The sequence below is a fragment of the Strongylocentrotus purpuratus genome, unplaced genomic scaffold (assembly GCF_000002235.5).
Source record: "Strongylocentrotus purpuratus isolate Spur 01 unplaced genomic scaffold, Spur_5.0 spur5_contig_867, whole genome shotgun sequence".
Lineage (NCBI taxonomy): Eukaryota > Metazoa > Echinodermata > Echinoidea > Camarodonta > Strongylocentrotidae > Strongylocentrotus > Strongylocentrotus purpuratus.
In genome coordinates this window covers 2666678-2688474 of record NW_022145576.1, presented here as the reverse complement: position 1 = coordinate 2688474, position 21797 = coordinate 2666678, and the positions used below count along the sequence as shown (strand labels likewise).

Here is a 21797-nt window from a genome sequence, read left to right as displayed (position 1 = left end):
TATACCTGAAATAGTCTTGGATGGTGAATATTTGGAGAAAAAACAAAATACTAAATTTCTTGGAACTATCATCAATGAAAATCTGAAATGGAGTGATCATGTACATTACGTTTCAAAGAGAGTGTCACGCACTGTTGGTTTACTGTATAAGTTAAAACATTATGTGCCTTTGAATATTCTATATATGCTATACAATTCCTTGATTCTTCCTTACATGTCTTATTGCAATATACTGTGGGCAGACTCAAAAGTATATACTGATAAAATGCTGCTTTTACAAAAGAAAGCGATTCGTGTGTGTACCAATGCTGGATATCGCGATCACACTGATCCCCTATTCGCGAGGTTAAAAACTCTGAAAGTAACTGATATTAACTTTTTACAAAAAGCACTGTTCATGTTCCGTCTACATAATGATTCCCTACCTTCCCACTTCCCACCAATGTTTTGTTTGAATAGAAATATTCATACATACCCAACCAGACAATCAAATAAATACCATTTATGTAATCCTAAAACAACAATGGCTATGAAATCTATAAGACATTCAGGTCCGGATATTTGGAACTCACTGTCCGTTGACATCCGTAACTTGAAGTCAGTATATACTTTCAAGAAAAGTGTGAAATCAATTTTATTGAGCAAATATTGACAAATCTCTTAAATTAACACATGATATCATATATGTTTGTCAGCATTTCCTTGATATAGCAGGAAAATCCCCCTCCCATGCACCCTCTATCCCATTTTTTTTTTTGGGTTGCAAGTCACTGTTTATTTTTTGTTATTTTCCCCCAATTATGTTCTGTAATTTACTTTACTTTAAAATCGTTATGATTTTAAATGTTTCTGGGCTGCAAGCGTATCAAGCTGTCACGCTTAGGCTGTAGCCCTTCTGTATCATCACCTCTTCGAGCGTATGTATCTATGATTTACTGAATGTGGAAATGTAATTTAACTTATGTTTTATACTCATGTAAAGACATTGTCACATTATTGTTATAACCTATGATTCAGTAACCAATAAATATTTCAACTATTTCAACTATTTCAACTATAATGTGTGTATGGGTAATGGGTGTATGTCCTTTTTTTCCCACATGATTTTGTATTACATAGCACCGGTCGGTGTTCATTGGATGCACTGAGGCGCTGCCTCGGCTAGGTCAAGTAGGGTTAGTCTGCCGAGCCCATTGTTCTGCCTGTGTGGCATAATGTAATATAGCCAGTGAATGCTAATGGGTGCTATGGTTTAGTTTGTCTTAGCTTATTATCAGTATTTTGTTATACAATTTTACTTGTTTATTGTACAGGGAACCCCACTTACAAGCTTAAGCTTCTCTCATGTTCCCTAACCATTTTTACTTTGTATGTCCAACATGTTTTGTATTTGTCCTTCGAACATTGTTTGTATTTCTGAATGTTGTTTTTTTTAAAAATGGTTGAACCAATAAATGAAAATGAAAAAATGGAATCACCCCTGGAGAGGGAATGGCTATCGATAAGTATTTTTGTCCATTCTGCTCAATCTGCTTCAAACTCAATCTCTGAAATGCCCTTTCCCTTCAAAATCATTCTAGCAGAATAAAATTTGAATTATTGCTTTATGCATATACCTGAATGTAAATCTATTTTATATTAAAAGAATGGTAATGATTTAATTAACATTTTTGGGGTATATAATTTGCAATTGCGAACAATAGCCAGTCTAGGTATCAACAGATAATAAACAGGTGGTCATGCCAGCAATATCCCAACTAATGAACTAACCCTAAAGTTAGAGCAGTAGAGACAGACTTTGCCCAGACAGCATTAGCTATAGCAAAGCCCGAACAAAACGTCCTCAAGGAGATATTGGAACAACAGAGGACTATTTTGTCTGAAGTAGAGAGACTGAAGACAGACATGACGTCACTCAATAAATCAGTGTGCCGATTCAAAACTGGCAAGAGGAAAGCCATTTAAGACGATTTAAGCTACAAATGCCACAAGATGGGACATTACATGAAGAACTGCCCACAGACTGCTATTGGAACAATCGTCAAAGAGTCGGGGAAACTAGCTACTCAATTGATGTTATGCATCACTAATCTATTAAGTAACAAAAGTAACTAAACTTTTCAAACTAGTGCTGTAGCCGAACCGCCGAACCGAACGGAAGTTCGCCGAACATGGCACTTCCGAACCGAACCGAACCGAACCGAACACAAAGGCCTGGTTCGGATGTTCGGCAAAAAAAAAAAAAAAAGTTTTTGCAAGCTAATAAACTTGTCATTTTGTACCTAATTTTTATGTCATGATTGCACATTTTATATTTACTTTTTTCCCCATTTTCCGCCTTTGTGATTTATGCCTATCCAGTGGTGGGCGCGACTTCACTGGTGCCATTTAAATCCCAAATCCTGACCACGCTACGTCGCGATCGCAAGCCATGAACAAGAATACATGTGCGTGATCAAAACAAGTACAGCTCAAACCCATTCAACAACAACAACAAAAATATTTTTAATTGTAACAATATCGAAAAAAAATTATAATATAATTAATGAAATAAATATATATTATAGTGTGGTATTTATTTATTGAGGAAAAATAGGAATTTTATATTTATCCTGTTGAAAATAAAAACTTATAAAAAACAGTTACTGACGAGCCTGATCGAGTCTCTATTCAAGATGTCAGCTATCATGACTCTAACATTAGACAACAACCGTCTCGGAAAATCTTTAAAAAATGTCATTTATTGACAAATTGAAAACATGAATCTTTTAAAATTGAAAATAAAACACGATTCAAGACGGAAATACGAATGTAAGTAGTATTTTTCTTCACAAATAATTACGTTTAGAGCAGTTTTTTAATGTGAAATTCGTGCTGGTCGGAGCAGTGTGCAGAAGTCCTCCGTGCTGGTCGGGCCCGGCAGGCCGGCTGGCCCGCCCAGTGCCGACCGCCGTGGCTAGTATAACACTGCTTGCTATTATATTACCGAACCCCGAACCGAACCAAGTTCGGGTGAAAAATTGCCGAACTCTGCCGAACCGAACCGAACACGAACATAGCGTCTGACTTACAGCACTATTTCAAACACATGTAACATGTAACATCTTCCATGCAAAAAGTGTTGTGTCCATGGGATATATAAATGAACAATTTACACCAAACATGTATTGGGTATAGAATAATGTAGTACTGAATCAAAAAGAGTTGTATAAATCTGTCTCCTGCACATATAAAAAAATATACCTCTTTTAATGTGAATATGCCGGGATGTGAGAAATTTTTTTTGAGAGAGAGAGCGGAAGAGAGAAAAAAAAATCTCTCACAAAAATTCTACTTTGGGCTTTACATCTGAATTCAATATTTCCATTTCGGTTACTATCAAATATAAAAATATGATTATCATTAACAATGTATCTATTGCACTACAAGTATGGTATCCAGTCAAACCTGTCTATTAAGGTCTCCCAAGGGAAGCAGAACAAGTGGCCACTGTAGACAGGTGGCATTTCTAGACAGGTTCTACAACACACATTTCTCTCAAGGAAGGTAAAATGCATCACCACTATAGACAGGTTTGACTGTATAACAAGTTATTTCACTACTGTCATTAGAAATACGCTATTAAAGCCCCACAGCACTAGTTGGCCAGGAGGGATTATACCTCCTTGCATAGTCACTGACAGGTGGTTATCTCATCAGATCAGCTCTCAATTAACATAAGCAAAAGGGGATCATGGGGGACCAATGGTCACCAATTAGGAATTGCTTGCTATATAGAGGGCGCAAGTAGCTATAAGTAGTGCAGTGGGGCTTTAAATGAAAATACAGTTTACAAACTCATCACCTAAGCCGGATTTCAGGACATCCATCTTAGGTATCTCCCTTGCAGGATGCGGACCGAAGAGGGCAGTTGTCATAGAGACGGAGATGAGGGTTGTGGAGCTCGGACTCTTTGATGCAAGCACAGCGCTGCTTGTTGGTACTGGGGTTGAAGAGCTTGCGAGGAACGCCGATCCAGTCTCGTGAAATGCCCCCACTTCATGTCAAACAAAAAGATAAAGAAATAGATGTGTAATTGCGTGAAATCCATCTACCTCACTGGATGTATTTTTTTATCACAACTCTGAGACTATGGTAAAATTTCCTCACTCACTGCGAAAAAACAAAGTTGCTATTTTTTTCTTATTTTTTTCCTCTTCAACCACAAATCTTTTTTTTGTTTCCCAGCAGTCTTTTAGACGTATACTACTCTTCACTCCTACATTGATTTTTCTTGTTTTTGCTAATGGTCTTTAATTTCCATCGCCACTTTCACTGCTTCTCACCTTTAATGAAATTCCAAAAAATAAGTACTGTGATACAGCAGCAATTAGCCTATTAGCCAACATAGAATAACCCTACTATGTCATATCCTGCCCTTCATAAACAGAATCCACCCTAGCTCAATTAGCATTCGATCAATCACAACTTTATATCACACTCTATATATGTATATCTTTTTCAATTCCCAGATATCTTACCTTTTATTTGAGCACCAGACCCTAAGACCTGTTGCTTGCTTCCATTCCGAGTTGCATGGAGGATATTGTTTCTTATGCTCAGCATCATTGGCTTTGAGTCTCCTCCCTTCTTCGATGGACTTCTGTGCTGCCTTCAGGTTGGGCGTTGGCACTCCCCTCTCATCGTAAAAGTGACCGATCAGTTTTCCTATTTCCACAAAAGTATGGTACAATATGTAATGTACAAATGATATAAAACATACAAAGACAACAAAAATATACAAATCATTTAAGTTAAAAACAAATTACAATGAAAATTATCATCATCTTATGTGGAGTACGCATATTCACTAAGTTTTTGCATTAGTTAATTCATATCCTGCCATAAGGCTGCATGCACGCTAGCGCATTAGCGATTAGCTGCTTAATTCAAGCAAGCGGGCTACCGCTTCGCTGCTTCATGCATGTTTGCTCGCATTCGTAATAGCAGTTATTGTTCATGCCCATTGTACTGTGCTGAGTGCTTTCCACGCGCTATAGATCGCACCATCAGATTATCAAATTATCTTAAAATAAACTTGGCACAGGGGGGATTTGTGGCTTGACACAATGGGATTAGCCCTGTGGCTCTGGGCTATATTCATTATGGCACGATTTAAGTATGGCTCATCGCCTCAGCTACACAGGCGAGCTGATCAGGTACACATGCTATGTCGGCACTGTAACTGTGGCAAATTTGACCCCTGTTGACACAAAATTTGGAGGGGTGCGTAAAATGAGGTTTTAATTTGCTAAAAGGAATAATATTCTTTATTTCTATATATTTGTATTCTACATTCATTAAGCTTTCATTGACATAAAGTTGTATTTTCATCGGATAGAATCTGGCCAGCCCTTAACAAAACTAGATGGAACTTCGACTGCACACAGTCGAAAATGATGCCTCCGTCATAGAGCAAGTTTGCAAACCAAAACAGAAGAAATTTTTCAAATTCAAATTTCATTGTAATTCATTAACAGGTTCTCAGAATATCGTGATTACAAGCAATTTCTCATATACATATATGACCCTTTGATCTTTGACCTCATGACCCTAAAATCTACTCAGTTCATTGGCTCTGCAAGATGTCCTGAGTTAGATAGTAATCCATCTTGTCAGTTCTAATGAGAATGCGTTCACAAGCTATTTTTGCATACATAATGAGCCAATGACATTTGACCTCATGACCCAAGAATCTACTCAGTGCATTGGCTCTGCAAGATACATACATGATCTAAGTTTGGTAGGAATCCATCAATCTGTTCTAATGATAATGCGATCACAAGCTATTTTTGCATACATAATTAGCCGCATGACCTTTGACTTCGACCTCATGACCCCAAAATCTAATCAGTTCATCGGCTCTGTAAGATACATACATGACCAAAGTTTGGCAGAAATCCATCAATCGGTTCTTCAGATAACGCGATCACGAGAACGGGACGTACGAACGGACGGACGGACGGACAACCTGAAAACATAATGCCTCTGGCTACTTCGTAACGGAGGCATAAAAAGGTTAAGGAATGTCTTCATGGCATAACTCTTTTCCAGTAGAATATTTTGCCAATATTATTTGTGGGTCATTCACCTAGCTCTGGGGCTTGCAGAATTTACTTAATTTTTCACAACTATATATTCTTATGAGAATCTTACACACTTTAGTCAATTTAACTCACAACTTTACTTAGGAAGTAAACTCAAATTGCTGCAATGCAGTAGTGGGGTGGGATGAGATGACAACAATTTGTTAACAGTTCAGATATATTTCTTTCATGCATTTAATTCTCACACAGAAGATTTACCCTTGAAATTCCTCAATCAAAAGACCTTTTTTACTGCAAAATGAACATGATTGACATTAATTACTGACAAAAACAAAGATAAAGATATATTTTTAGAAGATATACAAAATGACCACATGTATTTCTTACCCACATAAGTGTATTCATTATTAAAGAACTTGACCCAATCCTCAAGGCCGATCATATCTTGAGGGGTGAGCCCCTCCACGTCTGGCGTTAGCCCTTCTTCAGAGAAATCTCCAGAGATATAAGCCTTGGACCCGTCCCTCCCGGAGAAGAAGCTGTACCCCCCTCCTGGGCCGTAGTGCTTCGTTCCCTTGCTGACATCGAAGACCTTCCCCATGATGGCAATGTGCAGTCCAAGGCTGTTTCTGCTTCCGTCATATGCCTTCAAAGAATCCACAGTGAACAATTTTCCAGAGTCCTCACATGTGTCGATGCTCTCCTGGCTGGCCGTTCCTGCAACGTTTTTGCGAGAAAATAGACCCGCAAGCTCGGAGGCGAGGAGGTTGACCCGGGACTGCAATCGGACGATCCGTGGGTCCGAGTCGGGGATGATGGAGAGCACAGAAAAAGCGATGACTGCAACCAGAAATCCAACAACAAATCCAGTTGAAGCCATCTCACTAGTTGTGTTTTTTTTGTTTTACTGCAAGGTGAAAAGACAATACAAAATTAAATATAAAATCCTGTTTTCATGATTTTTTGTTAATTGGCAATCTTCATCAATCAAGTAAATGAGAAATGGTTATTCAATTTTAAAAATTGGAGAATATTGCAGCATACCGGTACATCTGGTTTGGGTTATTTACTAAGAATTGAAGTACTGTTAAACAATGGTATTTTGCTTCCGTCTCAACAAGAATTCTACTCATACTGACTGTAAATAATAGGCAAGTGTTAGTCAAATAAAGTCCCTGGTACAGCTGATGCAACCTCAGCTCTGGATCAATACAACTGTCCGTTGTGTGCCACAACAACTGGCCAAAACCCCTAGTCAAAAAAACTCATGTTGAAGGACTTGAAATTTGTTATTGTTTCTGTAACTACAATAAATTAATCATGCTAGTTTCAATTCAAATGTAATCCCTATGACCATAATTCCAGATTATTTTCATCTTATGGGTAAAAAAATAATATGTAAACCTGTTCCCAACCCAAATAATTTTGGAAGAAAATGTATACTGGCTGAGTAAAGAGCATAGAAAGATAAGGAAATCAGGGTAGTACTAGCCCCGACACCATGTGTGTTGTCCCATATACATCTTTCTGTGTAAGTGATTGTTACTTTACCAAGACTCTGTCAAATTTATGATGATTTTGATGACTCCAGAACCTTGCATTACACACCATTACTTACATGCTATATGATCAACTTTTCTGATCCATACCACTCCTTTGCTTTCACAATGCAATCGCATAATTACCAGAACTCAAGTTTATCTTTAAAAGTTCAGCTTCTGGGGTTGGTCGGTTTCGAGTATGTGTTATCCAAAAGAGAACTCATATTTGCCTTTCCCCTTTCTTTATTCTTCAATCTTCCTTTTCTGCATTTTCTCCTCCCTGATTTTTTCACATTTTCTTTTAAACAAACATCAGATGCTCATCCATTAGTTTTCCAATAATTTATATTCCTGTAAAAAAAATATTTTCATGCTTTTCTTACACTTGCTTATTTTATTTTTATTTTACCCTCCCCTTCATTTTACTTTTCAACTTTTTTTCTTGTTATTTTTGCTTCTGAAGTTCTGGTTTTCTGTTTATTATTCTTTTTCAACTTCTCACTTTCACTTCCTTCTCATTTCTCTTTAGTTTTATTTTCTTCACCATATTCATTTGTTAAAATTCTCAAAATTTTTCCATTTTCTTTCCCTGTCCTTATCTAATATTCTAGTTATATTTTTATAATTTTACTGAGGACCAGCTACAGGACCATGCTCAACTGCCATGCCGACAACGTGCGTTCAGCTGGAGCGGCGGCGCGGACGCGGACTGATCTCGTTCAGCGACTTGAATGATCTGAACATTACACGAAATTAAACACGTGGAACACACAGTCACAGAAATAATCACATTGCATTGTCTGAAACTCTGAAAGTAGTCAGTAAAACGTATCTAAGCATTCTGTTCACAAATAATAATAATACTCAAAATAAATCAAACCACAAACACCTAACGGACAAGTTAAAAGTAAAGAATAGCAGTGTATTACCAAGATATTCTTTTACCGCCCTTTTTCTGTTCGCTCCTTTTTTATGTTTACTATTTTTTAATCAATGTTTTCTCTTTGTCGCGACCTTAGCCATTTCCCACTATTTAACTAGCTGATTAAAAAATCAAATTAAATGGTTCACTACCAATTTGAAATATGAAACATTACCAATGATCGCATGTTGTTTAAAAAAAATATTTTTTGAAATTATCGAAATCGACATGCAGGATTTTTGGTGATCTCAGCTGGCAAAAATATAATTCTTCATCATGTTCTCATTATATATTTCTATTGTTCTTATACCCCACTTTATCTAGGCCTTCTCCCGGATTGTTCCGCTATTATTAAAAGTGAAAGTGAAAGTTGACACAGAAAGGCGATATGACCCATAGAACTGTAAAATATGTATTTTATAGTTCTGGGATATAACCAGTAATCCCTGACTATATATATGATATATAAGCAGCTTTTTTCAGGCAAATAGGCTTCGATCTTATCAAAGTCTAGATATCATGCAGCTATACACTTTTCATTTATTTGATTGATCAGACAAATAAAACAAATGGTATGATGGTATGGTATTTATTTGCCAAATCACAATATTAAAACAATGCAACAAAATAGAAAAGTACATAAAAAATCAACAACAATTTTTTTTTGAGGGGGGGGGGCAGAAAAAAATTCGCATCACCACCACTCTAACAGCGGCAGGCCTGGCAACGTTTTTTAAAGTGGGGAGGGGGAATAAAGTATTTAGGATCAGGTAGAGCAAAGCGAGCGAAGCAAGTATAGCGTAAATTGGCATGGGGTCCAGGGGCAAAGCCCCGGCAGGGGGTCAAGGGGCGGAGCCCCATGGAACTCACGGGTTCTAGGCATTTAATTAAGGTCAGATGAGCATCCAGGGGGCGATGCCCCCGGAAGCCCATGGGTTTTAGGCATTCATTTAAGGTCAGATAAGCATCCATGGAAGCTCAGGGGTTTTAGGCATTAACTTACGATGAGATGAACATCCAGGGGCCGCCTATGGGCCCTTGGTGGGGTCCAGGGGGCAGAGCCCACGAAGCTCAGGCGTTTTAGGCATTTAATAAAGGCAAGATGAGCAACCAGGGGACCGCCTTAGGGCCCATGATGGGGTCCAGAGCCCCTGGAAGCTCAGGGAAAATGCCATTTTAGAAACATTTGTAAATCACTGGTATTGAATTTTAAATAAACCAGGTTTGATTTTTTTTTTTTTTTTTGGGGGGGGGGGGGGACTTCCCCAAGCTCCCTCTATCAATACGCAAGTGCGAGGGAGCATAGTGAATGAGAGGGGTGAAGGTGACGGAAGTGACTACCTTCTCACAGGTTTTTGAAGTTTTGTTGTACATGTATTACAAAAATTACAATCCTTAGCAAAGCTATAATATAAAACAAGCAATACATTTTCTCACACTTCACTATTCTCGGTGTTTACTCGAATGAGAAGATTTTTGCATAATTATTCATTTGTCTAAACGCTGCACTCTTGGGCCCTCCAGAGCCTAAAAGTGTGTTGCAGTCTTTAGTCAGTATTAACTACCGGTATACATTTTTGTTCGGCACATTTTCAAATTTTGAGGGGGGGGGGACGATCCCCCTAAAAAAAATGAGGGGGGGGACGTGTCCCCCGTCCCCCCGGGATCGCCGCCCCTGCGTACTTGTGACTTCTCGTGCCCATTAATTATGTGGTTTTTTCTGATTTTAGTAGTCTCTTGTAACTGGTCTTGAATGAATCCGCCCTCTATTTTAGCTCGGGATTCTCGACGGGCGCGTGCCGGGTTGCTGAACTTGTTCCTAGTTAACAAAAATGGTTGGCTTGGAAACCACCTTGCATGCGCCCGCCGACTTTCCATGCATTTCAACTTGTACTTAGGAGTTGGTCTTTAGTTTATTTTGTGTACTTTTCCTCGAGAGCAGCAGCAGTGTAGCTGCCCTCCCAATAACCTTCTAAACTTTTTTGTCTGTACTTTCTCCCTCTTTCCTTTCTTTCCTAATCCTCGCTTACGTTCCTCTAATTCACCTCCTTCTCTCCCTTTCTCTCCTTTTCTTTCTGTTACTTTCCTTTCTTTCCCCCTTCTTCTTTCTTTCTCTTTCTAGGGTGAGGCCCTGGAGGTGGTGGGGGGGGGGGGGGGTGTCGGTTATTGAGTTTATTCCCCCGGGGCTACATTCTCCTTTAATTCCCATCATTCTATATTCTTCTCTATCTCTTCCTTTTTGTCTTCTTCCCTTTATCCTTATGTTTTATGCAACCTGTATTATGTATGTATCATTCATTAACTCATACTTTTAGACTTTTTATGCAGGTATGATTGTATTTATATTATAAATTTTGTATAAGTTGTGAAATTTTTATGTATGATCACTTGAAAGGAAAGTTTCTTCATTCTTTGAAAGAAGACAATACAAATTAAAATGATATATTCTATATTCTATATTCTAGGTGGTGCGATTTTCAAATTTTCGGGACGAAAAAAATATAAATAAATTAGTGCTCACTGCCCACCCCCCACTTAGCGAATTATCGGCCGGCTGTTTCGCCGCTAAATATTTTCTCACGAATTGGGCCCCCTCCCCTCCCGCCGACTTGATCCGCCCCTGGGTACCAGTTAGGACCAGTTAAAACCACCAGTTATGAACCGGTACCAGTTGATTCCATTTCAGTGAACTAGTTTCAATATGGAAAATTGATAATAGTGGAATCAACTGGTACAAGTTGGAATACCAGTTGAAACCACCAGTTGTGAACTGGTACCAGTTTAAAAACCAGTAGATATTTCTAGTTGATTTTACCAGTTGAAAACCAGCTGATCATTTAGTAACGTCCAGCAATCAACTGATAATTAATCAATAATCATTATTGCATGGCATCTGGTGACCAACTGATCCATATAGACTCTTCCAATTGCCCCATCACAAAGATCATTTGAAGTGAATTACAGTTGTGTATTATGTTAAATGATGGATGAAGAGTTCGTACATACATACAAAATTTTACGTTTTTGCTGGTTATCAATTACATATATCAGTATATATAATTGTACGTCTTAAATTATATGTAAAACATGATCATACATTATATAATATATTTGTCAATGATTGACTAAAAAACTATAAATCACAAAATTGATGTGCATTGTCCCATTTGCTTGACCAGATCATGATAATTATGTTTTGTGTGAAAACATGCAAATTAATCATGAATATGCATAAGATACATTGAACTGGTTTTTCAACTGGTATTCTACTGGTTTCAACTGGTAAATCAACTGGCAATCATCAATTGGTTTCAACTGGTAAATCATCTGGTAATCATTTACTGGTTTAACTGGTAATTTAAGTGGGTATCATATATTGGTTTTCAACTGGTAAAGCAACTTACTGGTAATCATCTACTGGTTTCCAACTCGAATCAGCTGGGTTTATAATGCCAATTGGTTTTAACTGGTATCAACTGGTCTAATAACATACCAGTATACGCCTATAGTTAATGGCTTTCAAAATAATGGAATCAACTGGTAAAAAAACCAATTGGGTTTCAATATGTTCCATTTGGAAACAACTGGTCTTAAATGGTCCACTTTGGTTTGGTTTTAAACTGGAATCAACTGGCAGATGTACCAGTAACGCCTATATTGTTTTAACTGGTGTCAACTGGTATAACAATACCAGTATGGTTAATTGGTTTCAACTGGAATCAACTGGTTTGTTTTCAGCATGTGCCAGTAGAGTCAATGGGTTTCAACTGGGATATACTGGTGCGTGTGAAGTTTACCAGTTGTGTCAACTGGTTTCAACTGGATTCAACTGGTATAGTTGATTACAGTTGATACCAGTTGAAAATCCAACTGTTTTCAACTGTTTTTTTGACCTGGGCAACCAAAGTGAGGAGCTGAATCAGGGCTCTCATCAAGGGTTAGCATTGAATATTATGAAGAAGAATCATATTATAATAGTGTTTTGCGGATCGCGTGTATATAATATAATCAGTCACCTATTTAATTACCTTGTTTGTGATTATTATTATTTTGCTGCTTGCTCAACCGGGGTGTAGAGCTGAATCGGGGACTTTCATAAAGGGTCATCATTGAATATTATAATCATCCCGGGGTATCAATATCGTCTACGTAAACAGTGTGTACGTAGAAGTCGCTTACTAGAAAGACAGCGACTGAATATTGCGGCATTTTTTCAAACCCCCCTTACTATGGATGAGTTTAATGTGGAAGCGCCCCTTTACCCATCGCTATGGGCCCTTTTCATGGCGGGCTGCTTTTTCTGGCCGGGACTGTTTATCGTTTTCATGTGGATCTTGTCGAGGAGGTACCCTCCACATCTAGCATACGGAACTGCCATGAGGTAACATTTGTTATTGTAAATATTTATTTAGTCTTTATACTCATAATGATAATTATGTAGAGGTGTCGTTGTCCAGTGAATACAGGCGTCACCAGACTGTGGATTACAAGGTTCGCGGTTCGAGTCCCAGCCTCGGCGCTATATACTTTGGCAAGTACGTACCGATATGTGAATGGACGCCAAAATGCTAAGAAATAGGACACCACTCCTGACGACGGATAGTCAACCTGTTCGAAACGTCGAGCCCCTTCTACTATCCATCTCCCAAGCAACCGTAAGCTTTATCACTGGACTTCATGAAAAACTAGATACTGAATGAAGTACCCTGTTTTTTTTAATTTGCGAAATATATATATTTTTTAAATATTAAAATTGTGTCGATCAGCTATAATCATCATAAGCTATACGACTCTCGGACAATTATAAGGCCTATTATGCATGCAAGTAAACGAAAGTACATCTCAAGATGCTTGGTCTTCAACAAACAAGGAAGTTAGAAATACACGTGAATACACTGCGACATCTTTTTCTCCTGTTGGAATGCCATTACGCTACGAATGTTTCATTGTTTCTTATACACCGCGACCAATCGAAAGCCATTTGAAAAGAGACGTTGATAATAGTCTAGATAGACAAACCACAAATCTAGGGGGCGGATCGACATGAAGGATGGAGTGAGGGGACGGGGTGGGGATGGGGAAGAGGGGGAATGCATAGAGACAGGATCAAGGCGCACCCGTATAATAGTTTTTGGGCCATGCTATTTCTTTCTAAATGCAACGAGCTATGGGTTTGAAACATCTTGTTTTCCAAACTGACATCAAAGATTATAAGAAAACTCGCAACTGAATAAAAAAGATCTTTATTTCCAGAACTCAACCTTCTCTTTAAAATTCGTGCACGGCACTCCCTGACCGATCCTATTTCTAAAGGTTTTTTACCTATCTCCTTATATGACCATCTGGACTATCCAAGGTATACGGATAGTACCATACGCAAATGTTAGTTTTTTCTGCTGAAAATACAATAATTAAAACGTTGTGATGATCGTATACTCTAGTTGTTAAATAAACTTTAAAGGTAAAGACCAGTTTTGGAAACGCCCCCCTCTCAAAAAATGAAACGGAAGCTCTTATTACCAATCATGTGAAAGAATATGTTTTGACTAATACGTGATGATACAAATTTTGCCGGGAAACCGCCTACTAATTGATATATTTGGTAAATTATCATATCTATCCGGCCTGGATTGATATCGCGTAGTCCAATATACATCTTTCTGTGTACAACGCTTGTAACTTTACCAAGACTGGGCCAAATTTCTTATCATTCTGTTGATTCCAGAACCTTGCAGTACACGCCAATACTTATATGATCAACCTTTCCTGATCGATTCCACAACTTTTTTTTCACAATGCAATCGCAGGACCAGAACTGGTTTATACCTTTAAACCAGTCTATAGATTTGTCAACTATATACCACGGTTCAGAGATAAAAGGAGTTTTGGTATAAATGCCGAAATAAAACTTGTCATGTTGTAAATCAACGAATACCGCGAATATTATTGCCCATTATCCATGGCTTGGAGTCAGTCATGACAATCGCTTGTTTTCATCAATGACGTCGAGATCGAGTGACCCTTTAAATTTGCTTTAAAACCGAATCGCTCTGGTGTTTATGCATTGATTACTTTATTGTTGGTTCGGATTACCCTTTTCAAGAACCTTCGACATATATTTAAAAGATGGGAAAATAGGTTATTATACAAATAATACACAGCAGTGAGTGCATTACTAAGAATTTCCCACGCAAGGTACCTTTGGAACAGTCTAACATGCCCGAGGCGATAGCCGAGGGTGTTTGAACTGTTTTGAAGGTACCGAGTGTGGGTAATGTTACTATGCCCGAACAAAATGATGTGTATTAGGCCTGTTTGTTTTATAAGATTATGTTTTATTTGTTATATCAGATGATGTTTTATAACATGATTTTACCGATGACCGGTCATTACCATTGGATAATGACTGGTCATTATCCAAATTACGCGTTAGGCAAAATAAATGCCTGGTCACGTGTACGCTCTCAACCAACCATTTGATTAGGATCGACGTCATTATCTTATAATACAGGTTATTAGGATTTGATTTGTAACCTTTATAGGCTTTAAATGTAAAGGAATTATCTTGGTTATCTTTCATGAGGCTGGCATTTTTTCCGTCTCGGATCGACTTATTAATAATATTATGCATTTTAAAGATTTTATCAATTCGTTTGAACAGTGTTTTAAAACTGAAAGTCGAAATACTATCAGCAACAATCACCCTTTGTGGTAGGAATCGTTTAACATAAGTTCTTTCTATAATATATTCCCTGCTTCATCAATATAGTTTGGTTTCACTCCAGTGGCATTGCAACAAATACTGATGCTACCATAACCAATCAATCACCATCAACTTCTGTAGTTTGAACAATACAAATTAAGCTTCGGTTTTATATTAAGTAAGTTCACTTCAGATGTAAAAGTGGAGGAGGTGATCAAAGATGTGGATGGTCGTTTTATTTTATTAAAAGGTTTAGTTTTGGATATTAGGCTCTTAATAGGGAATGTGTTTACTTCCCAACAAGAGGAAATATTCAGCAACAAAAAAAGTCCCTTGGAAAAAATAGACTCTCGTATTTTAAATTTGGATTATTTGAATTATTCGATTATTCTAGGGGAAGACTTTAATGTTATTTTTCATGAAAACATTGATGACATAGGAGCTACGAGAGTAGTTAGATCAACCGTTGTAAATTATTTAGAGATGTTTTTGAGGAAATTAGATGTGTGATGTATCGAAGTTTAATCCGGATTTAATTAAAGCAGTATACGTTTAGGCAAAAGACGCCATGGTTCAAAGTCGGTTAGGCTATTGGTTTATTTCAAATCAATTGGAACAAGCTGTAACTACTTGTGAAAATATGCAGTTGATCACTCCTGACCATGCTGGAATTATTCTGGGAATTATTCTGGGAATTTAGTGTGTGAAGATATGCATGGAAGATCATGTTGAAAATTTGATAATAGTCTTTGTTTAGATAAAAATGTTTTTGGAAGGTATGATAAATGAAATTAATTTGATTAAAAGAAATTGGGAAAATATATTTGACAAGAGAATGTTATTTTGGGATTATTTGAAAATGAAAATGACAGCATACGCAAGTAAATTTTCGAAGGAAAAGGCAAAAGAAAAGAAACAGAATATTCAAAGGCTAGAAAATGAAGTAAAACAGCTGAAAGGTGAATTAGTTAGTTTTCCATTGAAGTTGGAAGAATCGGAAGAAAAGAAGGACTAAACATTAGGTCAAGAGCTGCGTGGTACGAGGAAGGAGAAAAGAGCAAGGAGTATTTCGAGCAACTGCTTAAGTCAAAATAAGAAGAAAACCGTGGTAAGGGAATTGCTTGATGCAGGCCTGATAACATCCCGATTTTTGTTTGGACTTTTTTTTAATCATGATTTTTTTTCTTCCAAAAATGGACAGTTCCTGAGATCGAAGTAAATCCGGTTTAAAATTAGGGGGAGTGAGGTGGGGTGGGTGTGGTTCCATGACTTGCAAGCGCTCAGATTTCTAAAAACCTTTTTTTTAAACTCTCACTTAAACCCTTTTTTAGCGCTCACTATCACATCTGATGATAAGAATGAAAGAATATGATAGGAACATTATTTTGACGATGAATAGAAAGTCATCTACGAATTCATATGAGGAGAATGTTTTTAATGAGGACACTGAAAATTTGTTTTCCAATAATTAAGAGAAGATGGAAAAAAAGCATGCATGTAAAGTTAAAATAACAAAAGAATAGTGCTTTAAGATATTAATGGCAATTAAATTAAACAAGTCTCCGGAGAATAATGGCCTTACAGTTGAATTTTGAATTACGTTTTGGTTAAATATCGGAAATGTTTTGGTAGGTGCTTTAAATGAAGGTTATGAGATGATCAATATCACAAAAACAAGGGGTTATTACTTTGATTGAGAAGGAATGGAAAGACCCTCGATACACAAAAAAAATATAGGCCAATGATATTATCAAATGTTGATTACAAAATGTTGTCAAAATGTTAGCTATGAATAATCGAAAAATTGAACCATAATTTGAACCATAATGCATGGCCTTACAGAGGAATTTTTCCTGTTGGGGGCCGGGGGAAAATGCAATGAATTTTTGACAATTTATTGCATTTTCCTCGTTTTGGGGGGTTTGTGGAAGGGGCCGCGTACCCTAGCAAACACTGCGTACAGTCATGATTCAGGGGCTAAGCAATGGCCTCGTTACTGTGAGGCCCCAGGATAAAAATCGTGTCGATCAGCTATATATTAGTGCCCTTTTGTGAGGCATTAATCCTCATTACTGTCAATTATGACTTAAGGACGTAGGTCCCTTAGCTAATTGGCATAGTAGCACACATATGATTAAGCAGTCACTCAAAACAAACACTCGCAAATTAATATTCAATAAAATCTGAGAATGTATGCCATTATCTAGATCTATTAGAAATAAATAATTTTTAAAAATCCTTCCCTAAACTGGGGTAAAAATAAATATTCCACCATTATGACCAACAGTGTATATGGTGTACTGTAGGGAGAAACAACTGATGGAAACAACCTGGTCGACGTCTCTGAGAAGGTTCCTGCGAGAACATCCCTTGGTGTGCGTCCATCATGTTCTGGTCGCTGCTGGGGGCTACCCCCTCGTACTGGTAAGTACAGTCAAACCTGCTTCATCGACCACCTGTATAGAAAGACTGTCTACAGAGACAACATTTTTTGTTTGCCTTGAAAATGGTTTATCATTGAAACATGTACTTTAAGCACCTGTACTTAAAGAGCATCTGCCTATAAAGACCACTTTTCTTGTCTCCCTTGGGTGGTCTTTATAGACAGGTTTCACTGTCTAACGATTTAACCCATATCAGGCCAGTTTTCTAAAAATGTAAATAAATAAGCTTTTCGTCCTCGAAATCGGCAGTTCGGCACCATGCAATCATTTGAATTTTCCACAATTTGTTAGTTAAAAAATAGATATGTATGTCACACGAGCCAATGAGAATAGAAATTATATATAATCAACAGGAAATTAAGTTCTAATACATTACCGACGTAGAGATTTCAATGATTATATCAATTAAATCGCTCTTAATCGCTCTTATTCATGAACAGCACAATTTACTGCAACAGAAGTGGACTCAAAATATCCAACCATATAGTTTGTTTGGATTTAATTGTACCATTGATGTGGGCTTACGATGATTTCAGTTTAAAGTCTTGCAACGCATATTATATACGAACGATCTACTGTTTAAAATGAATTTAGTCCCAAGAAAAGAATGTACATTTTGTAATGAACAGATTGAAACAGTGACACATCTGCTATGTGATTGTACGCATGTGAAAAATATTTGGGGTAGGTTAGAACACTGGATTAATGCTGGAACCGGAAATAAATTAACATTTTCATTACAAGATAAATTATTTGGTTTAAAAGGTTCAAATAATTATGCATTGAATTGTATACTGATTGTGGTGCGACAGATGTTGTATACTTGCAAAATAAAGAAACAATTGCCCGACTTTGATAATATTAGAGTTTCGATTATAAATTACTTCAAAAACGAAAAGTATATTGCAAATTCGAATTGTAGAAATAATAAATTCACAAGAAAATGGTTTCAATTCAGGAATTTGTTTACTTAAAATGATATTTTTTCTGTATTTATTTTTCTTTCCATGAGTGTTAGAAATGAATTATTGATTTGTTAGTTTTCTGTTAACTCAACAGCTCAACAATACTTGTATCTTGAAAAGCCAATTTTTTTTAATTTATGTTATTATGTAAATTACCTTGAAAATATATTTTTGTATGTGTTTCAAATGAAAATCAATAAAATCCATGTGGAGGGAACAATATGAAGAAAAACTTTCTACTCAGGTATAATTTGTAATTTGGAGCTTTCAGTATCAAAAGGGGAAAACAGAGAAAGTGTTCCTAAAGTCTAAACGGTAACATTTAGCTGCTGTCCCAATAAACAAAATCACGTGAAAATCACGTCAATATCAAGGTATCGACTTGAGGAGAGTTACGTTCTTCAAACACCGGACATTAACGTAAATGTGTTAATACGTTTTTTGCATTAGGTAACTTAAAACACACGTACACTCAATCACGCAATTGTCACTGCAATATCACCATTATAATAACGTGATTATCCCTACCTTGGAGACCATGGTTTGTAAACCTAATACTCCCGTGTTTGTTTGGTTATGAAATTACATCTTCATACACGAAATTATCGCGTCACAGAAACACGTGAAGCGTTAGTGATAGTTTTAGTCAAAATATCTGCGTGAAATTCACGTGAATATTACGAGGCTGACTTGAGATGAATCATGTTCTTCATTCACGTGAAATTTACGTGGAAGAGGAAGTATGTTACTGTAACCCGCGTTCAACCCAATAATTACGCAAATGTTACACAATAAATGAGCCAAAATAATGACGTTCTCATCCCGTTTCTGAATATCGTGTCTTGGATCTTCCATAATTACGTCCAGGCGCGCCGGAAGCAGTTTGGGATTAGAGGGTGTTGGTGGGGGGGGGGGGGGGGGGGGCCGGGGGTGCAAACATCCCAGAAGAGAAAGCTAGTTGCAACTAGTCCAGTTGATGAACCATTTAATGCCAACTGGTAACCCTGGAAATTGAAATGGGCTAAATGATCCAGTTGATCCAGGCCAGTTATAATTCAACTGGTCTAGCTGAGCCATTAGAACCATTTGGTAAAACTTCCGACCAGTTGAACAGCAACAATACTTCAATACTGGTACGTCTGTATTTCCAATGTAAGGGCATTGGTAATAAGTAGACTTACATAATTGAATTAATCGAAAAAAATTCGTATACTTGTACTTTATTGAAATTATTTTAGTTCACAGTTAATGTTTCCCTTATTCATGTTTAACTATTTATACGAAGTAGCGAAATGTCCTAATAACTGGTAATTTATATTTGTAGTATTTTCGAAATGAATTGCATATAACTAAATCATCAGTAATTAAGAAATATGCTGTAAATTCAGATAAATTGTTTAAAAAACATAGATCTGCACGCACCCCATATTCAATATGCAAATGAATTGGTGTCATCTGGGTCAACTCGAAATATGCCAACGCTCAGTCATCAACTGGTGCAACTGGAAATATGCACACTCCAGTTATCAACTGGTGCAATGAAAATATGCCAACAGTTAGTTATCAGCTGGTGAACATAGAAATATGCCAACAGTCACGGGATTATCACCACGGAACTTAAATGGTAACTGTGAAACCATCAAGACACCCAAGAATAACTCATTTTCACACATGGAAAACACGGAATACCCAGCTTATATTAATAATCCGTTTGAGTCACGTGATCATCACCGCGGAACTGCTGGCAACTTTGACTACGATTTAAATAGGTGTTTTAAGACACCTAATAATGACTAATTTTTCACACCTAAAAGTCACGTATGACAAGCTTAGATCAATAATCCGTTTGAGTCACGAGATCATCACCGCGGAACTTATGGCAACTTTGACTACCATTTAAAAAGGTGTTATAAAACACTTAATAATTACTAATTTTCACACCTACATATCACGTTTTCACAGCTTAGATTAGTAATCAGCTTGAGCCACGTGATCATAACCAAGAAATTTATGGTAACTTTGAAACCTTTTAAAAAGGTGTGTAAGACACCTCAGAATTACTAGTTGAATATAACCAGAGATTCACGGACAGAACAATAAGACGATTAGCCGGTGTAAGTAACGTGATTATTACCATCAACCTTGGATAACCTGTGAAACCAATCAAAAAAAGTGCTTACAAGACCAAATAATTACGTATTTATCGCCACCATCGGTTAACTGACAAAAAACTCGTTGCTTGGTCAAGTGGTTTTTTGGTCATAAACACTTGATTTACAGAGGTAAGTGGAATCACGTTACTCCAGTCGCGTGATAAACTGGTGGTTTTTAGGTTAGATGAAAACGTGAACAGGAGTACCTTTTTTGTTTAAATGAAGGCACGTGTCGATAACGTTTAAATCTAGTTCAAAAGGCACTATACTTTAAAATCACTTAAAATACATTCCCAAAAGAGGTTACTTTTTTGGTGTTCTGTTTATTGGGGTATATTAATTAAGCATCTGATTTTTTTTTTAAGGTCGAGATCTGATCAAGGAGAAAAATAATTTATCTTTCTTTTTATGTCAGTTTAGAAGAATATCTTAGAACAAAATAATGAGGTCTTTCGCCTTTTTTGTGCATGGCTGATCGTCAACGAAACGGAGTTAAGTCTTTTGTCAACTCTGTTTGTTACTACGGCAGGCAGCCAGTGAAAACGAATTTATTTTACCAAATTATGGAAATACAAGCATTATTTAAACAAACAGAACTTTGGTATTTCTTGCTCATTTTTCCTGATTAAGGTATCATATGAAAGGGCAGAAAATTAACTTTCTAGAAATGTGATTTTTTCTTTGAAGTTCAGATATCGTCCGCCAAATGAATTTTTGGTACCCTCTCTTCAAAGTGTTTTTAATCACTCATGCGTGAAATGTGCATCATAATGAGTTGCATCAAATAAAAGAGGAAAATCTAAGCTTTACAAATATGTTATATTTATTAATTATGATCGTGATTAAGTTATGATAAAACATCGATAATTCTCGGTTTCGTTTTTTTCTGGGACGCACTGTATAATGGTCTATACCCTCCAGCGACCACCCTCAGTTGCGAATCCAGCCGGGCCCCTCGCCCCCCCCCCCCCCCTTGGGAAAAA

At 37.0% G+C, this 21797-nt stretch overlaps 1 protein-coding gene across 1 annotated transcript; it reads right to left on the bottom strand.

Moving 5' to 3' along the window:
* Positions 1–3763: 3763 nt before the first annotated feature.
* LOC592741 (neuferricin) lies at positions 3764–8608 on the bottom strand. Its single transcript, XM_792249.3, has 4 exons — positions 8557–8608; positions 6474–6993; positions 4521–4707; positions 3764–4036 (listed from the first exon to the last, which is right to left on the bottom strand). The coding sequence occupies exons 2-4, from the start codon at positions 6964–6966 to the stop codon at positions 3871–3873; spliced, it is 846 nt and encodes a 281-aa protein (XP_797342.1). The 5' UTR covers positions 6967–6993; positions 8557–8608; the 3' UTR covers positions 3764–3870.
* Positions 8609–21797: the final 13189 nt, after the last annotated feature.